General features: G+C 47.8%; 1 protein-coding gene across 1 annotated transcript in view; it reads left to right on the top strand.

Annotated features, from left to right (window-relative positions):
• The window catches only part of jam2a (junctional adhesion molecule 2a), a 77,509-nt gene that overhangs the window by 36,834 nt on the left and 23,101 nt on the right, over positions 1 to 17,574 (top strand). The window contains exons 2-4 of the mRNA XM_086007254.1: positions 247 to 312; positions 10,102 to 10,215; positions 14,390 to 14,539. Of these exons, the coding sequence (XP_085863380.1) occupies positions 247 to 312; positions 10,102 to 10,215; positions 14,390 to 14,539 (330 nt within the window). The remainder of the gene's footprint in view (positions 1 to 246; positions 313 to 10,101; positions 10,216 to 14,389; positions 14,540 to 17,574) is intronic.

Raw genomic sequence — 17,574 nt, 5'->3', positions numbered from 1 at the left:
TGTTGTTGTTGTACCCATGGAATCCAGAATGAGTCAGCACCTTCAGAATAGGAGGCAGGAGAAGAGGACATAAATATTGAGTGTCTTTTTTTATGTGTGCCGGGGATGTAATTGTGTGTTGAGTTCATTCAGTGAAAGGTTCAATTGGCAGTGAGAATGCACTTGTACCAACATCCAAAAACATTGCAGCTTGTTAATACTCGACACAACCTCGCTGAGTGACTTCTCCATTTTATCTGTTTTTAGTTCATCAAAGCCACGAGGTCACCATCGTATCTTCAGATCGCGATGTTGAAGTGTACGAATTTGAAAGTAAGTGCTAGCTTTTATTTGCCCTTCTCCAACTCTGGCCTCTTGCCCATCCCCGATTTCCATCACCTCACCGTTGGCGGCCGTGCCTTCTGTTGCCTGGGCCCCAAGCTCTGGAATTTCCCCCCTAAACCACTCCGCCTCGCTACCTCTCTCCCCTTCTTTAAGACGCTCCGTAAAACCTACCTCTTTGACCAAGCTTTTGGTCACCTGTCCCAATATCTCCTTTTGTATCTCGGTGTCAAATTTTGTTGATAATCGTTCCTGTGAAGCGCCTTGGGATGTTTTACTATGTTAAAGGTGCTATATAAATGCAAGTTGTTGTTGTGCCTGTAGCAAAAGATGAATTGTTGGTTTCATTTACTTAAGAATATGAAATGTGTTCAAATCATGCTGTGTGATGTTCGTCATGAACACTCGTGTGAAATCCCTCTGCCCACTATTTTGGCAGAGGCATAAACTCATTCAAAATGAGCAGATTAATTGTTTGTTAAAGGAGAAGACAAAGGAATTTCATGCGATTGTGTTTGTTACTAATATCACAGCATGATTTCAACAGCCCGTCATTTCTTCATTAAATTAGCAGCATTGTTTTTCTGATATGCAAGTTCTGCTTTGTTCCTTACATGGATTGTGTATGTGACACCAACATAGAGTCAAAGAGTCATAACGCCACAGAAGGAGGCCATTCGGCCCATCGAGTCCATGCCGGCTCTCTGTAGAGCAATCCAGTCAGTCCCATTCCCCGCTCTATCCCCATAGCCCTGCAAGTTTATTTCCCTCAAGTGCCTATCCAGTCTCCCCTTGAAAACATTGAGTGTCTCCGCTTCCACCACTTCCGTCGGCAGCGAGTTCCAGGTCCTCACCACTCGCTGCGTAAAAAAGTTTTCCCTCACATCCCCCCCTGTATCACTTGCCCAAAACCTTAAATCTGTGTTTCCCTAGTCCTTGTACCATCAATTAGTGGGAACAGCCTTTCCCTGTCTAGCCTATCCAAACCCGTCATAATCTTGTACATCTCTATCAAATCACCCCACAACCTCCTTTGCTCTAATGAAAACAAATCCAGCTTCTCCAACCTGTCCTTGTAGCTAATATCCCCCATCCCTGGAACCATTCTGATAAATCTCCTCTGCACCCTCTCAAGGGCTTTCACATCCTTCCTAAAGTGTGGTGACCAGAACTGGACGCAATACTCCAGTTGTGGCCTAACCAGCGTTCTATAAAGGTTCAGCATAACTTCTCTACTTTTGTACTCAATACCACTATTTATGGAGCCCAAGATCCCATATCCTTTGCTAACCACTCTCTCAATATGTCCTGCCACCTTCAGGGACCTATGCACATTAACTCCCAGGTCCCTCTGTCCCTGCACACTCTTTAAAACTGTGCCATTAAGTGTATATTGCCTCGCTCTGATCCTTCTGCCAAAATGCATCACCTCACACTTCTCCGTATTAAATTCCATCTGCCACCTGTCTGCCCATTCTGCTAGCCTTTCTATGTCCTGTTGCAGTCGATTGGTATCATCTTCACTGTTTGCCACACCCCCAAGTTTGGTGTCATTGGCAAATTTAGAAACTCTATTCTGTATATACATACAGTGGCCCCAGCACTGACCCTTGGGGAACACCACTGTCCACCATCCTCCAGTCTGAAAAACAGCCATTTACCACAACTCGCTGTTTTCTGTCCTTAAGCCAATTTCTTATCCAAACTGCCACTGACCCACCTATTCCATGAGCCTCAATTTTGTTAACCAGCCTTCTATGTCAAACGTCAAACATATGAAATGTTTATTTGATTTGTATTCAGGATTTCTGTTCTCCATTGGAAATACTGTATATTGATGGTCTGTTTGTCTATCAATCTAGCTCTAGTATATTTATAATGCAGTAAAAAAATCTTGTACTTCCTATCCACAAAACTTTACTTCCCGTTCCCAGGTCTTGCTTTTGTTTCAAATTTTCCCATTATAAATTCCTATGTTGAGATTCCTCTGCACTGGAGAAGGTGCAAAAAATGATTTACAAGAATGACACCAGAACTGAGAGGTTATAACTATCAGCAAAGATTGAACAGGTTGGGGCTCTTTTCTCTAGAAAAGAGAAGGCTGAGGGGTGACCTGATGGGGGTCTTTAAAATTATGAAGGTACTGATAGGGTAGACGTAGAGAAGATGTTTCCACTCGTGGGGGGGGGGGGGGAGTCGTCCAAAACTAGGGGTTATAAATATAAGATAGTCACTAATAAATTCAATAGGGAATTCAGGAGAAACTTCTTTATCCAGAGAGTGGTGAGAATGTGGAACTCACTACCACAGGGAGAAGTTGAGGTGAACAGCAATTAAGAGGAAGCTAGATAAGTACATGAGGGAAAAGGGAAAATAGGGTGAGATGAAATCGGGTGGGAGGAGGCTCGTGTGGAGCATAAACACCGGCACAGAGCAGTTGGGCCAAATGGCCTGTTTCTGTGCCATACATTCAATGTCCACATGTGTAATTGAATTGAATAGCTTGGCCTCTTCTTCAGGTAACATTCGTGCCAGGCAATAACTATCTCCAACAAGCGAGAGTCTAACCACCTCCCCTTGACATTCAATGGTATTACCAACGCCAAATCCCCCAGCATCAACATCCTGGGGGTCACCATTGACCAGAAACTTAACTGGACCAGCCACATAAATACTGTGGCAACAAGAGCAGGTCAGAGGCTGGGCATTCTGCAGCAAGTGTCTCACCTCCTGACTCCCCAAAGCCTTTCCACCATCTACAAGGCACAAGTCAGGAGTGTGATGGAATACTCTCCACTTGCCTGGATGAGTGCAGCTCCAACAACACTCAAGAAGCTCGATACCATCCAGGACAAAGCAGCCCGCTTGATTGGCACCCCATCCACCACCATAAACATTCACTCCCTCCACCACCAGCGTACCATGGCTGCAGTGTGTACCATCTACAAGATGCACTGCAGCAACTCGCCAAGGCTTCTTCGGCAGCACCTCCCAAACCCGTGACCTCTTCCACCTAGAAGGACAAGGGCAGCAGGCGCATGGGAACACCACCACCTCCAAGTTCCCCTCCAAGTCACACACCATCCTGACTTAGAAATATATCGCCGATCCTTCATCGTCGCTGGGTCAAAATCCTGGAACTCCCTCCCTAACAGCACTGTGGGAGTACCTTCACCACACGGACTGCAGCGGTTCAAGAAGGCGGTTCACCACCACCTTCTCAAGGGCAATTAGGGATGGGCAATAAATGCTGGCCTTGCCAGCAACTCCCACATCACATAAATGAATAAAAAAAAGTAAGTGGCACACACTACGTCTTGCTGGAGTTATTGAGTATCAACAGGAAGATTGCACGAAATCAAATATAATGCTGAACTAATAGCTAGAGCAGTAGAGTACAAGTTAGAGAAAGTCTTGCTCAAACTGTACTACCACTGTTACAACAACAACACACATAGCACCTTTAACATAGAAGAACATCCTAAGGTACTTCACAGAAGTGTAATCGGACAAAAATGAAAGCTGAGCCAAAGGTGTAGGAGGGGTAACTAAAAGCTTGGTCAAAGAGATGGATTTTAAGGAAGGTCGTAGAGGTGGAGAAGTTCAGTGAGAGAATTCCAGAGCGCACGGCCAAGACTTCTGAAGGCACAGCCGCCAATGGCGGGGCAAAGGGAGTGCGGGGGGCGGGCTGGGGCGGGCGGGCTGGGGGGGTATGCACAAGAGGCCAGAGTCTGAAGAATGCACAGTTCCTGGTTCTGTGGTCAAAGCCCCTTGATTATTGTGCCCAGTTCCGGTCACTAAAACACAGGGGGGAGCCATTGAGGCAGTTCAGAGAAGAGCCGTGTCGGTTTGATCTAAGGCCTCCGAGGAAGGACTGGAAGTAACATGGGTGACTGAGAGGCGAACAGGGGCATTGTCACTTTTTGACCGTTTATCTACAACAACAAGAACTTGTATTTATATAGCGCCTTTAACGTAGTAAAATGTCCCAAGGCGCTGCACAGGAGTATTTTAAGACATAAAATTTGACACCGATCCACATAAGGAAGGTTTTGAGGGAAAGAGTTACCGTTAAATGTTGTGTTTTAAATCATATTTAGTAAGTTTTTTTTTAAAAGCTCAGCGGCAGTAAGTAGTTAAGATGCTAGTGAGCTAGCTTTGATGCTGTTTTCCCATAGACTGTAAATAACAAGCAATTCATTAGCCTGTCTCAGCAATTGAAACGCACCTCACACCCATTGTGCTGGATAGCATCCAATCTCTTTCTGACTGAACAGAGCAAAATAGGAGACAGAGACGCATGCAATCAGTCAGGATTTTAAAACAAAAGGCTGTGAGGCAGCCGGCCCAGAAAAGCCTGAGAGAAGGTTCGAATGAAGGAAGGAGTGGTTAGAAGTTTTTCTATTTTAAGATAAGCGAGACAGCCCACTGAAGTAGGGAAGCATAGCATGTTCTATATTTTGTATTATTACCAAGACACAAGTTGTACTGATTTTCAAATAAGTGGACTTGCTCTGTATATCTCACCCGCCGTAAACTTGAGGTCATCCAAAACTTGGCTGCCCGTGTCCTAACTCGCACCAAGTCCTGTTCACCCATTACTCCTGTGCTCGCTGACCTACATTGCTTCCCGGTCTGGCATCGACTCCATTTTAAAATTCTCATCCTTGTTTTCAAATCCCTCCATGGCTCTGCCCCTCCCTATCTCTGTAATCTCCTCCAGCCCTATAACCCTTCACGATCTCTGCGCTCCTCCAATTCTGGCCTCTTGAGCATCCCTGATTATAATCGCTCCACCATCGGTGGCCGTGCCTTCAGCTGCCAAGGCCCTAAGCTCTGGAATTCCCTGCCTAAACCTCTCCGCCTCTCTACTTCGCTTTCCTCCTTTAAGACGCTCCTTAAAACCTATCTCTTTCACCTGTCCTAATATCTCCCTATGTTGGCTCGGTGTCAAATTTTGTTTGGTAATGCTCCTGAGAAGCACCTTGGGATGTTTTACTATGTTAAAGGCGCTGTATAAATGCAAGTTGTTGTTGTTCACTTGATGGGAAATTAAAGTGGCTTAACGACTCTTATCTGGTCTTGTCTCACCAAGTGCGTGCTTGGTCCATGTTCGAAAAGATTGAAGAAGGACAGGTGCAAAAGACACGAGCATCCAGTCCTACTGTTACACCCCTGGGTGATGCTCTTGTATAGTTAGACATTGGGCATTAAGAGCGGACCTTAAAACATAAGGCACTCGCACCACTGGATCGAGAGAATATCTACGGCAAGACCGTAAATTGGTAACGGGTATATAAAACGGGAAAGGTACATCCAGCAAACTACTTCAAACTAAACATGACCAGAACAAGGGGGCTCAGGCTCAGAATAGTTAAGAGCAAATTGGGGACTGATATCTGGAAGTTTAACACTTTGGAATAGACTCCTAAGTAAAGTTGTGGAAGTAAATCCCCTGGAATTATGCACAAAATAGTTCGGAGGAACTTTTTGAATGGATGGGCCGAATGGCCTTCCTCGCCTGTACCTATGTTGTGTGTGTATAGGATAGAATCCTACAGCACAGAAGGATGCCATTCGGCTCATCGTGCCTGTGCCAGCTCTTTGAAAGAGCTCTCCAATTGGTCCCACTCCCCCCGCTCTTTCCCCATAGCCCTTCAAATCTTTTTTTAATTTTAGAATTTGTATTGTAGCATTCCTATTGCTTTTAAGATGTAAGGTGCTATTGTGTACGTCTCTCTGTTGTGCAGGCATGTGTCTGTGTGGTTGTATGAAATTGTGCACAATTGCATGTGCATGTTTGTAGGGCACGTGTATCTGTGTTCATGTATGTGTGCATGGTAGCACACATTTTGTGCGTGTGCACATGCATGGTTGTAGGGCATGTGTGTATGACCCTTGTGTGTCTGTGTGGCAACATGTACGTGCGCATGGTTATAGAGCACGTGAGTGTGTGTGTTCGTGGGGTTCTAGGGCACATTGTGTGCGCTAGTGTGGTTGTATTATGAGTATATCTCCAACAACACTCAAGAAGCTCGACACCATCCAGGACAAAGCAGCCCACTTGATTGGCACCCCATCCACCACCATAAACATGCACTCCCTCCACCACCAGTGCACCGTGGCTGCAGTGTGTACTATCTACAAGATGCACCGCAGCAACTCGCCAAAGCTTCTTCGACAGCACCTCCCAAGCCCGAGACCTCTACCACCTAGAAGGATAAGGGCAGCGGGTACATGGGAACACCACCTCCAAGTCGCACACCATCCTGACTTGGAAATATATTGCCGTTCCTTCATCGTTGCTGGGTCAAAATCCTGGCACTCCCTCCCTAAAAGCACTGTGGGAGTACCGTCACTACACAGACTGCAGCAGCTCAAGAAGGCAGCTCAGCACCACCTTCTCGATGGGCAATTAGGGATGGGCAATAAATGTTGGCCTTGCCAGCAACGCTCACATCCCATGAATGAATACAAAAAAAGGACACGTATGTGTGCATGGTTGTAGGGTACATGTTCTGCTGTTACCTGGGAGTTAATGATTTAGTTACCAGGGGAACGCATGTTAGACCATTAGTAATCCAAAATGACAAATGATGTGTTCTACTTGTTAGGGTGGTTAGTTTTCTAATTAATGATTGTATCGGATCCCTAATCATCTTCATTGTCTGCCTTACGGGAATTCCAGCAGCACCAATGATTTATTCCCAAAATAATGGATGAGTGAGTTCTGTCTGCTTAACATTTTCTTGCTAAGGGGCACAAAGATACTGCAAGGTATCAAAAGCAAAATACTGCAGATGCAAGATATCAACCTGGCTCCGCTGCTGTGTGAGAATCATTAATTGACCTGATACTGGGTATCCCAGAGCCCGCAGCGATTCCAACTGTTTGCGGTAAAGGGGAGTTCATTCTGTAACAAAAAGCCTGGTCATCTGTGCCTTTTTTAAAAAGACATACATAATTATATTTGGGCCCTGAGACTGAAATTCAGCAGAGGTCTGAGTAAAAGATAATAAAGTTGTACGTGTCTCACTCCTGGGCCCAACCGTTGACCTTGGGCAGGTCCGCTCCCCGCCGACCGTGGGGGCGGGTCCTGCTCCCCGCCGACCGTGGGGGCGGGTCCTGCTCCCCGCCGACCGTGGGGGCGGGTCCTGCTCCCCGCCGACCGTGGGGGCGGGTCCTGCTCCCCGCCGACCGTGGGGGCGGGTCCTGCTCCTTGCTGCCGGTATTGCTCCCCGCCGACCCTGTCGCCGGTCCTGCTCCCCGCCGACCTCGCCGCTGGTCCTGCTCGCCGCCGGTCCTGCTCACCGCGGGGCCGGTCCCCCTCCCCGCCGACTGCGGGGCCGGTCCCCCTCCCCGCCGACCGCGGGGCCGGTCCCGCTACCCGCTGACCGCGGGGGCGGGTCCCGCTCCTTGCCGCCGGTCCTGCTCCCCGCCGACCTTGCCGCCGGCCCTGCTCCCTGCCGCCGGCCCTGCTCCCCGCCGACGGCCCTGCTCCCTCCCTGCCGCCGGCCCTGCTCCCTCCCCGCCGACCTTGGCGGGTCTGCTCCCTCAATGTTGCACGCGAGCCAGTCACAATGGAGTATGGTGGGGGGGGGTAGTTTTAACTCAACTCGCAGGGCGGGAAACCCGCGGGATGTGGTGGAACGCCCGTCTTTTACACCCCGTCCAATATTCCTCTCCATGAGAGTGAAATCAGGCGGGGTGTCGAAACAACGTTCCCATTAAACGGCTGCGCAGCCGGCTTTTAAACGGGAAAAGCCGCGCATGCGCGGTACTTTGGGCACCACAGCCCTTAAAGGAGCCACGCACCCCAAAAAAAAAATTAAAGGGAACATTGGTGTCAAATGGCATCGCAGCCGATTCCCGCCCGTTTCCCGATGGGCGGATTAGGTTAAAATTGCCTCCTGCTCCAGTCCGGCAGGAGCTCGCGTTTGCTAACGGAGATTCTTTGAACAAGAACATAAGGTCTACGACATCCCGAAATTTATTAGTGTATAAATGTTTACACCATGTGATTTCTATTACTTAAAGGTTGGAATTGCACTTGGATATTTGCAACGTGTTAGCGTGTTGATGTGAAATGTGCTTGTGCTATTTTAATGGGTTTGCGAGCCAGTTTAAAGTAAACAAGTCAAAAAGTCAATCAGTTTGTCCAAATAGCACGCAAGTGAATTTCATATCAAGTTACCGAAGCTCGACCCAGTCATCCTTCAAAAAGGCGAATTGCATTGTGTCCAGAATGAAACATTTAAAAAGTTTTTTAATTATAGATTTTGTTTTGGTTTGGTTGTTGATGTGCTATCAATTACTCATAAAAGACTGAGAGTTAAGAGAGTAACTAAAGGCTTTTATTAACAAAAGAATGAAGGTCTGCCTCGAGTGGTCGACCGGTCCAGAAATACAAAGGGCTGGGGAGCAGTCACCTTTATACTAGGACTTGAGGGAGGAGTCAGCCGAGGCATGTCCAGGCATGTACACAGTGGAATACAAACAGTGGTTTACCACAGTTGTTTATTTCCAAATGCAATGGTTTGACTTGGGTCAACTTTTTATAAATCGCTGCTAAGGCCCCAGCTGGAGTATTGTGTCCAATTCTGGGCACCACACTTTAGGAAGGATGTCAAGGCCTTGGAGAGGGTGCAGAGGGGATTTACTAGAATGGATCCAGGGATGATGGATCCAGGGATGAGGGACTTCAGTAGAGACTGGAGAAGCTGGGGTTCACAGAATCACAGAAACCTCACAGTGTAGATGGAGGCCATTTTGGCCCATCGAGCCTGCACCGACACATATCCCACCCTATCCCTGTAACCCCACGTATTTAATCCCCCTAACACTAAGGGTCAATTTATCATAGCCAATCAACCTAACCCGCACATCTTTGGAAGGTTAAGGGGAGATGGGGGAGACTTAATAGAGGTGTTCAAAATTATGAAGGGTTTTGATAGAGTAGATAAGGAGAAACTGTTTCCAGTGGCAGGAGGGTTGGTAACCAGAGGGCACAGATTTAAGATAATTGGCAAAAAATCTAGGGGAGAAGTTGGGAGAATTTTATTTACGCAGTGAGTTATGATGATCTGGAATCCACTGCCTGAAAGGGCGGTGGAAGCTGATTCAGTAGTAACTTTCAAAAGGGAATTGGATAAAGAGTTGAAAAGGAAAAATTTTCAGGGCTACAATGAAAGAGCAGAGGAGTGGGACCAATTGGATAACTCTTTCAAATAGCTGGCATGTACATGATGTGCCAAATAGCCTCCTTCTGTGTTGTATGATTCTATGTATTGAATGGGTCAATTGAAGCTTTGAAGACTGAGATGGATAGATTTTTGTTAGGTAAGGGTATCAAGAGATATGGGTCAGAAGCAGGTAGATGGAGTTGAGGTACAGATCAGCCATGATCTAATTGAAGGCAGAACAGGCTCGAGGGGCTGAATGGCCTCCTCCTGTTCTTATGTAACAGTTACCAGCATGATTTTTGTTTTGTGTTGTTAGTTGTTTGTCTATCTCATCACACACCCTAGTCAAGGCCTTGGAAAGGGTGCGGCACAGATTTACCAGAATGATACCAGGGATGAGGGACTTCGACTAGACTACCAACCCTCGCTGTCCAGGTTCGCATGTGACCAATGGCCAGTTGGACAGGTTACCCAGCAACAGTCAGCACCTTCCGGAGGAGAGCAGGGGAATTGTTAAAGACTTTCACACATTGCGTGCATTTGTGTTACAGAATTTTTTGGCCCCACCACTCAACTGTTTTCTGTTTATTGTTTACAGCGGCAATTCTGCCCTGCGATTACATCTTGGAAAGGGATAATAACGCTCGCCTGGAGTGGAAGAAAATCAAAGGGGAACACATCTCCTTCGTGTACTTTGAGGGTTCTCTCGTGGGTATGTCCGGCATTCCGAGCAAAACGCCCTCGCACTCGCTCCTCCGAGTAGAAACAAAATGGGACAGCACAAGTTGGGAGAGATTGGAACGGAAGGGCACAGGTTGGGAGAGATTGGAACGGAAGGGCACAGGTTGGGAGAGATTGGAATGGAAGGGCACAGGTTGGGAGAGATTGGAATGGAAGGGCACAGGTTGGGAGAGATTGGAATGGAAGGGCACAGTTTGGGAGAGATTGGAATGGAAGGGCACAGTTTGGGAGAGATTGGAATGGAAGGGCACAGTTTGGGAGAGATTGGAATGGAAGGGCACAGTTTGGGAGAGATTGGAATGGAAGGGCACAGTTTGGGAGAGATTGGAATGGAAGGGCACAGTTTGGGAGAGATTGGAATGGAAGGGAACAGTTTGGGAGAGATTGGAATGGAAGGGCACAGGTTGGGAGAGATTGGAATGGAAGGGCACAGTTTGGGAGAGATTGGAATGGAAGGGAACAGGTTGGGAGAGATTGGAATGGAAGGGCACAGGTTGGGAGAGATTGGAATGGAAGGGCACAGTTTGGGAGAGATTGGAATGGAAGGGCACAGTTTGGGAGAGATTGGAATGGAAGGGAACAGGTTGGGAGAGATTGGAATGGAAGGGCACAGGTTGGGAGAGATTGGAATGGAAGGGCACAGTTTGGGAGAGATTGGAATGGAAGGGCACAGTTTGGGAGAGATTGGAATGGAAGGGCACAGGTTGGGAGAGATTGGAATGGAAGGGCACAGTTTGGGAGAGATTGGAATGGAAGGGCACAGTTTGGGAGAGATTGGAATGGAAGGGCACAGTTTGGGAGAGATTGGAATGGAAGGGCACAGTTTGGGAGAGATTGGAATGGAAGGGAACAGTTTGGGAGAGATTGGAATGGAAGGGAACAGGTTGGGAGAGATTGGAATGGAAGGGCACAGTTTGGGAGAGATTGGAATGGAAGGGCACAGGTTGGGAGAGATTGGAATGGAAGGGCACAGTTTGGGAGAGATTGGAATGGAAGGGAACAGTTTGGGAGAGATTGGAATGGAAGGGCACAGGTTGGGAGAGATTGGAATGGAAGGGCACAGTTTGGGAGAGATTGGAATGGAAGGGCACAGGTTGGGAGAGATTGGAATGGAAGGGAACAGTTTGGGAGAGATTGGAATGGAAGGGCACAGTTTGGGAGAGATTGGAATGGAAGGGCACAGGTTGGGAGAGATTGGAATGGAGGGGCACAGGTTGGGAGAGATTGGAATGGAAGGGCACAGTTTGGGAGAGATTGGAATGGAAGGGCACAGTTTGGGAGAGATTGGAATGGAAGGGCACAAGTTGGGAGAGATTGGAATGGAAGGCACAGGTTGGGAGAGATTGGAATGGAAGGGAACAGTTTGGGAGAGATTGGAATGGAAGGGCACAGTTTGGGAGAGATTGGAATGGAAGGGCACAGTTTGGGAGAGATTGGAATGGAAGGGAACAGGTTGGGAGAGATTGGAATGGAAGGGCACAGTTTGGGAGAGATTGGAATGGAAGGGCACAGTTTGGGAGAGATTGGAATGGAAGGGCACAGTTTGGGAGAGATTGGAATGGAAGGGCACAGTTTGGGAGAGATTGGAATGGAAGGGCACAGTTTGGGAGAGATTGGAATGGAAGGGCACAGTTTGGGAGAGATTGGAATGGAAGGGCACAGTTTGGGAGAGATTGGAATGGAAGGGAACAGTTTGGGAGAGATTGGAATGGAAGGGAACAGGTTGGGAGAGATTGGAATGGAAGGGCACAGGTTGGGAGAGATTGGAATGGAAGGGCACAGGTTGGGAGAGATTGGAATGGAAGGGCACAGTTTGGGAGAGATTGGAATGGAAGGGCACAGGTTGGGAGAGATTGGAATGGAAGGGCACAGGTTGGGAGAGATTGGAATGGAAGGGCACAGGTTGGGAGAGATTGGAATGGAAGGGAACAGTTTGGGAGAGATTGGAATGGAAGGGAACAGGTTGGGAGAGATTGGAATGGAAGGGCACAGTTTGGGAGAGATTGGAATGGAAGGGAACAGTTTGGGAGAGATTGGAATGGAAGGGCACAGTTTGGGAGAGATTGGAATGGAAGGGAACAGTTTGGGAGAGATTGGAATGGAAGGGCACAGGTTGGGAGAGATTGGAATGGAAGGGAACAGTTTGGGAGAGATTGGAATGGAAGGGCACAAGTTGGGAGAGATTGGAATGGAAGGGCACAGGTTGGGAGAGATTGGAATGGAAGGGAACAGTTTGGGAGAGATTGGAATGGAAGGGCACAGTTTGGGAGAGATTGGAATGGAAGGGAACAGTTTGGGAGAGATTGGAATGGAAGGGCACAGTTTGGGAGAGATTGGAATGGAAGGGCACAGGTTGGGAGAGATTGGAATGGAAGGGCACAGTTTGGGAGAGATTGGAATGGAAGGATGAGGTTGGGGGATTGGAATGGAAGGATGGGAATGAGTGGAAGATGTTAAGTAGAAGGTTACAAATGGGGAAAGGGATTGTGATGGAAGAGGGCTGGAGGGAGGATTCTGCCAATCCAGCAAGAGGAAGAGGGATAAAAAGAATGGTCATTGGTGTTTAGGAGAGAGGGGACTAGGTGGAGGGATTTAGGGCTGTAGAAGTAGAGGGCAGTGATGTTGTCACTGAAACGGTGCAGTGGAAGGGAGCGAGGGCCACTGAAGGAGCCTGGGCAAAGTCTGGAGAGGATGTGAAGGAGAGCAGGAGGATCTAGAAATCAATATAATGGAGCAAGGCCGAGCCAGTGGAGCTTGGCAAGGACGAAGGTGGTGGGAGTGCAGGACTTTCTGCAAGTGAAGGGCCTGGTTGCAGAATTCTGAATGAGCTGAGGAATGCGGATGATGGAGGCGGGTAAGGGCAGCTTTGGAGAAGTCGAGCGTCTAGATGACGAGGAGTCAGTGGCACTCGTCGAGATCGGGGGGGGGACAGGCGAGCAGGACTCGGAGCAGGACAGGGCGTGAGGTTTGAGTGAGATGGGGTTTCTTTAGGTTACAGCTCAGGAGGTGGAGGAAGAGCTTGAGGGAGAAGTCAAGTCTCGAGGTAACGTGAGCATGGTTCAGGATTTCAGTAGCAATGGGAGTACGGTGGGGGGGATGGGGAAGAATGTTGTAGATCACGCTGCAAGTCAGCCTAATCCTCTTCAGGCCATGTTAGCAGGGTCGCTGGCTGTTCTTTCCCCTCGGCAGTCCAATACCACTGAGCTGATGGTTCCTTTTAACATGAAATCTAACCTTTCAGTGTTAAATCCGTCTTTTGGATGCGACATTAAACCGAGGCCCTGTCTGCTCTCTCAGGTGGATGTAAAAGATCCCATGGCCACTATTTCGAAGAAGAGCAGGGGAGTTATCGCCGATGTCCTGACCAATATTTTATTTATCCCTCAATCAACAGCTCTGGGGGGAAAAAAACAGGTTATGTGGTCCTTTAAAGAAAAAGGAAAGACTCCCATTTCTATAGCGCCTTTCAGGACGTCCCACAGCGCTTTGCAACCAATGAAGTCTTTTCTGAAATGCAGTCATTGTTATAATGTTGGAAGTGCGGCAGCCAATTTGCACACAGCAAGCTCCCACAAACAGCAATGAGATAAATGACCAGATAATCTGTTTGTGATGTTGGTTGAGATATAAGTGTTGGTCAGGACACCGGGGACAACTCCCCTGCTCTTCTTCGAAATAATGGCCGCGGGATCTTTCATGTCCACCTGAGAGAGCAGACAGGACCTCGGTTTTAACATCTCATCCAAACGACGGCACCTCCGACAGTGCAGCACTCCCCCAGCACTGCACTGGAGTGTCGGCCTAGCTTTATATGCTCAAGCCCCTGGAGTGGGACTTGAACCCACAACCTTCTGACTCAGAGGCGCAGGTGTTACCCACTGAGCCACAGCTGACACCGATCGATCCTATGTGTTTCATACTTGCCTTTTCAATCTTTGGTTTATCTCATTGCTGTTTGTGGGAGCTTGCTGTGCGCAAATTGGCGGCTGCGTTTGCTTACAAAAACGACAGCGACTCCACTTCAAAAGTCATTCATTGGCTGTGAAGTGTATTGGGACGTCCGGAGGATGTGAGAGGCCCTATATAAAAGCAAGCTCTTTATTTGATCTTTTTCTGAGTTTATTTATTTTTTCCCTCCCTTGAAGAGAAATATAAGGACCGGGCGTCAATGAGAGGGTCCAGCATCGTACTGAATAAAGTGACCCGGGCAGACATGGCCACCTACCGCTGCGAAGTGATGGCCAAGAAGGACACGAGGGTCTTCACAGAAACGGCATTTAAACTCGTCGTCTTAGGTGAGCCACGGTGACCTGCGCAAGATCAAAGGTCATTTTTTTTTTTTTAAATCACCAATCCCGCAAGAAAGCGGCTGGAATTACATAGTGGGTCCTGTCGGCGTCTGAAGACAGACATTCCTGCAGTGTGTCTCTGATATTTTATTTCAGGTTTACAGCTTACGATCGATGCCGGACGGGCCCGAGTGTCTGACTAGCACTAATTAGATGCCCCCCGCAGAAATGGACACGGTTTACCAGGATGATTTGAAAAAGAAAAGCCCACCTGATGGTGTTCAAATCCCTCCGTGGCCTCGCCCCTCTCTATCTATCTCTGTAACCTCCTCCAGCCCCACCACCTTCCGAGATCTCTGCGCTCCTCCAATTCCGGCCTCCTGCCCATCCACCCCTCCCTTCGCGCCCCCGCCTCGTCGATTGGCGGCCAGGCCGGGCCTTCAGCCATCTAGGCCCCAATCTCTGGAATTCTCTGCTTAAACCCCTCCGCCTCGCGCTCTCTTTTTTTAAGACCCTCCTTAAAACCTACCTCTTTGACCAAGCTTTTGGTCACTTGTCTGGTAACCAGAGGACACAGATTTAAGTTAATTAGCAAAAAAACCAGAGGGGAAAGGAGAAGAATTTTTTTTTAACACAGCAAGTTGTTGTGATCTGGAACGTGCTGTCTGAAAGGGCGGTGGAAGCAGATTCAATAGTAACTTTCAAAAGGGAATTGGATAAGTACTTGACAAGGAAAAATATTGCAGGGCTGTGGGACTAATTGGAGAGCTCTTTCAAAGAGCGGGCACAGGCACAGTGGACCGAATGGCCTCCTTCTGTGCTGAATGATTCTAAGAACTTAAATTTAAACAAGTAAAAAAAAAGTTTAAAACGGGTATTGGGAAGAAATTATTTGGTCAAAGAGTGCTCCATATTTAGAGCTGCAGCGTCCTCTGATGGTGATACAATGGTACTGCATCAAAGTCCCTGTTTCTCTGGCTAAATAAAACTTAAGAAGTCACACAACACCAGGTTATAGTCCAACAGCTTTATTTGAAATCACAAGCTTTCGGAGCGCTGCTCCTTTGTCAGGTGAAGTGGAGAGATGCATAAAGACACAGCTTATATAGTCAGAGAATAATGTCAGATGTTTACAGGTAATCTTTCTAACTGCCATTTATCACACCTTGGCAGAGAGATAATCACAGCAATCAAAGGTGTAAATGGTGTCCAAACAGGTCAGTCAGGAAAACATTACATCAAAGAGCAATGAGGTGGGGTCACAAGGGGTCAAATGTTGCAGATGCTGGGTCTGTATGAAAAACAAGATTACCTGTAAACATCTGACATTATTCTCTGACTATATAAGCTGTGTTTTTATGCATCTCTCCACTTCAGCTGACGAAGGAGCAGCGCTCCGAAAGCTTGTGATTTCAAATAAAGCTGTTGGACTATAACCCGGTGTTGTGTGATTTCTTACATTTGTCCACCCCAGTCCAACACCGGCATCTCCACACCATAAATAAAACTTGTGGGGGGGGGGTGGAATTTCTGTCCTTGGTGTGGCCCGATTTTTATTTCCATTCCATTGACCTCTTGGTAGTTCATTCAGTGCCATAACCACTAGGCTCCCATACCCAGCTGTAGTGATTTTTAGCATGCGGTTTAATAACCTCACATTATCGTGACCTTGACCAACAGAAGCAGTCTTTCAGTAGCTTAAATCCATGCTTCAGGTCGGGTGTTACACCGAGATCTTGGCCAACATTCTTCCCTCAGTCAACACCACCGAAAACACAGATTACCTGGTTCATTCTCTTCACGGGATCTTGCTGTGTGCAAAATGGCGGCACGTCAAAAATAATTCACTGTCAGTGAAAGCACTTCAAGATGTTTGAGTGAGGGGCTGTGTAAATGCATGAAAACACCATTAAGCCCAACATGCTTGTTCCCCTAACTGAGATTAACCCCACCTTTCGAAATTACCACCATAATTGTCTTCTGTCTTCAGAAATGACACTAATTGTCCCTTGGACCCATTCATATTTACGGTTTCAAAGGCCCATCACTAACATTCACTCACTCTGTTATATTTGGGGGAAACTGTTCTGACTGACTGCTGTTCATCAGTGACCAGTGTCAGCAGTGGCTAGCGCCCTCGCCTCTGAGCCAGAAGGCTGTGGGCTCAAGTCCCACTCCTGAAATTTAAGCATAAAAAGCTAGGCTGACACTCCCAGTGCGGTGCTGATGGAGTGCTGCACTGTCGGAGGGGCCGTCTTTCGGATGAGGCGTTAAACCGAGGCCCCGTCTGCCCTCTTGGGTGGGTCTAAAGGATCCCACGGCACTATTTCGATGAAGAGCAGGGGGGTTCTCCCTGCTGTCCTGGGCCAATATTTATCCCTCAACCAACGTCGCTAAAACAGATAATCTGCTCATTATCACATTGCTGCTTGTGGGAGCTTGCTGTGCGCAAATTGGCTGCTGCGTTTCCCACATTACAACAGTGACTACACTTCAAAAAATACTTCATTGGCTGTAAAGTGCTTTGGGATGTCCTGAGGCTGTGAAAGGCGCTATATAAATGCAAGTCTGTCTTTTCTTGATACTTTCCATGATGATTTTGGCCGGGTATTTCTTTTACCTCTCGCTGTAGATTGTGAGTAGGGAGGGAGGGTAAACAGCTGGCGTGGATCCACCGTGTAGGGGTGGGTTGGGCCTGGCGGTCTTTTCCTTCTCGTTTTGTTTGTTCCTAATTATTCAGTGCAGATAGAAACAGGAGGAGGCCATTCAGCCCCTCGAGCCTCTTCCGCCATCCAACGAGATCATGAGTGATCTGTATCTTAACTCCATTTACCCTCCTTTTTGAGCCATATTCCTTGATACCAATACCCAACAAAAAGTCTATCTGAAGACACTTCAGAAGTACAGCCAAGTGCGGTTCTCCCTCTGCGACTGACCTAGGGAAGATAAAAAGACCGAGCTACCTTGTCCCTGAGGCAGAAGAGACTTACTTACTTTACACGGGTCTTGCACCTGCCATCAAATTCACCGGCTCCGCCTTT

This window comes from Somniosus microcephalus, chromosome 14 (genome assembly GCF_052327205.1).
Source record: "Somniosus microcephalus isolate GS21.2 chromosome 14, FLI_Smic_1.0, whole genome shotgun sequence".
Classification (NCBI taxonomy): Eukaryota; Metazoa; Chordata; class Chondrichthyes; order Squaliformes; family Somniosidae; genus Somniosus; species Somniosus microcephalus.
Note: the sequence above shows the minus strand (reverse complement) of the source record. Positions and strands in the feature narration are given on the sequence as shown.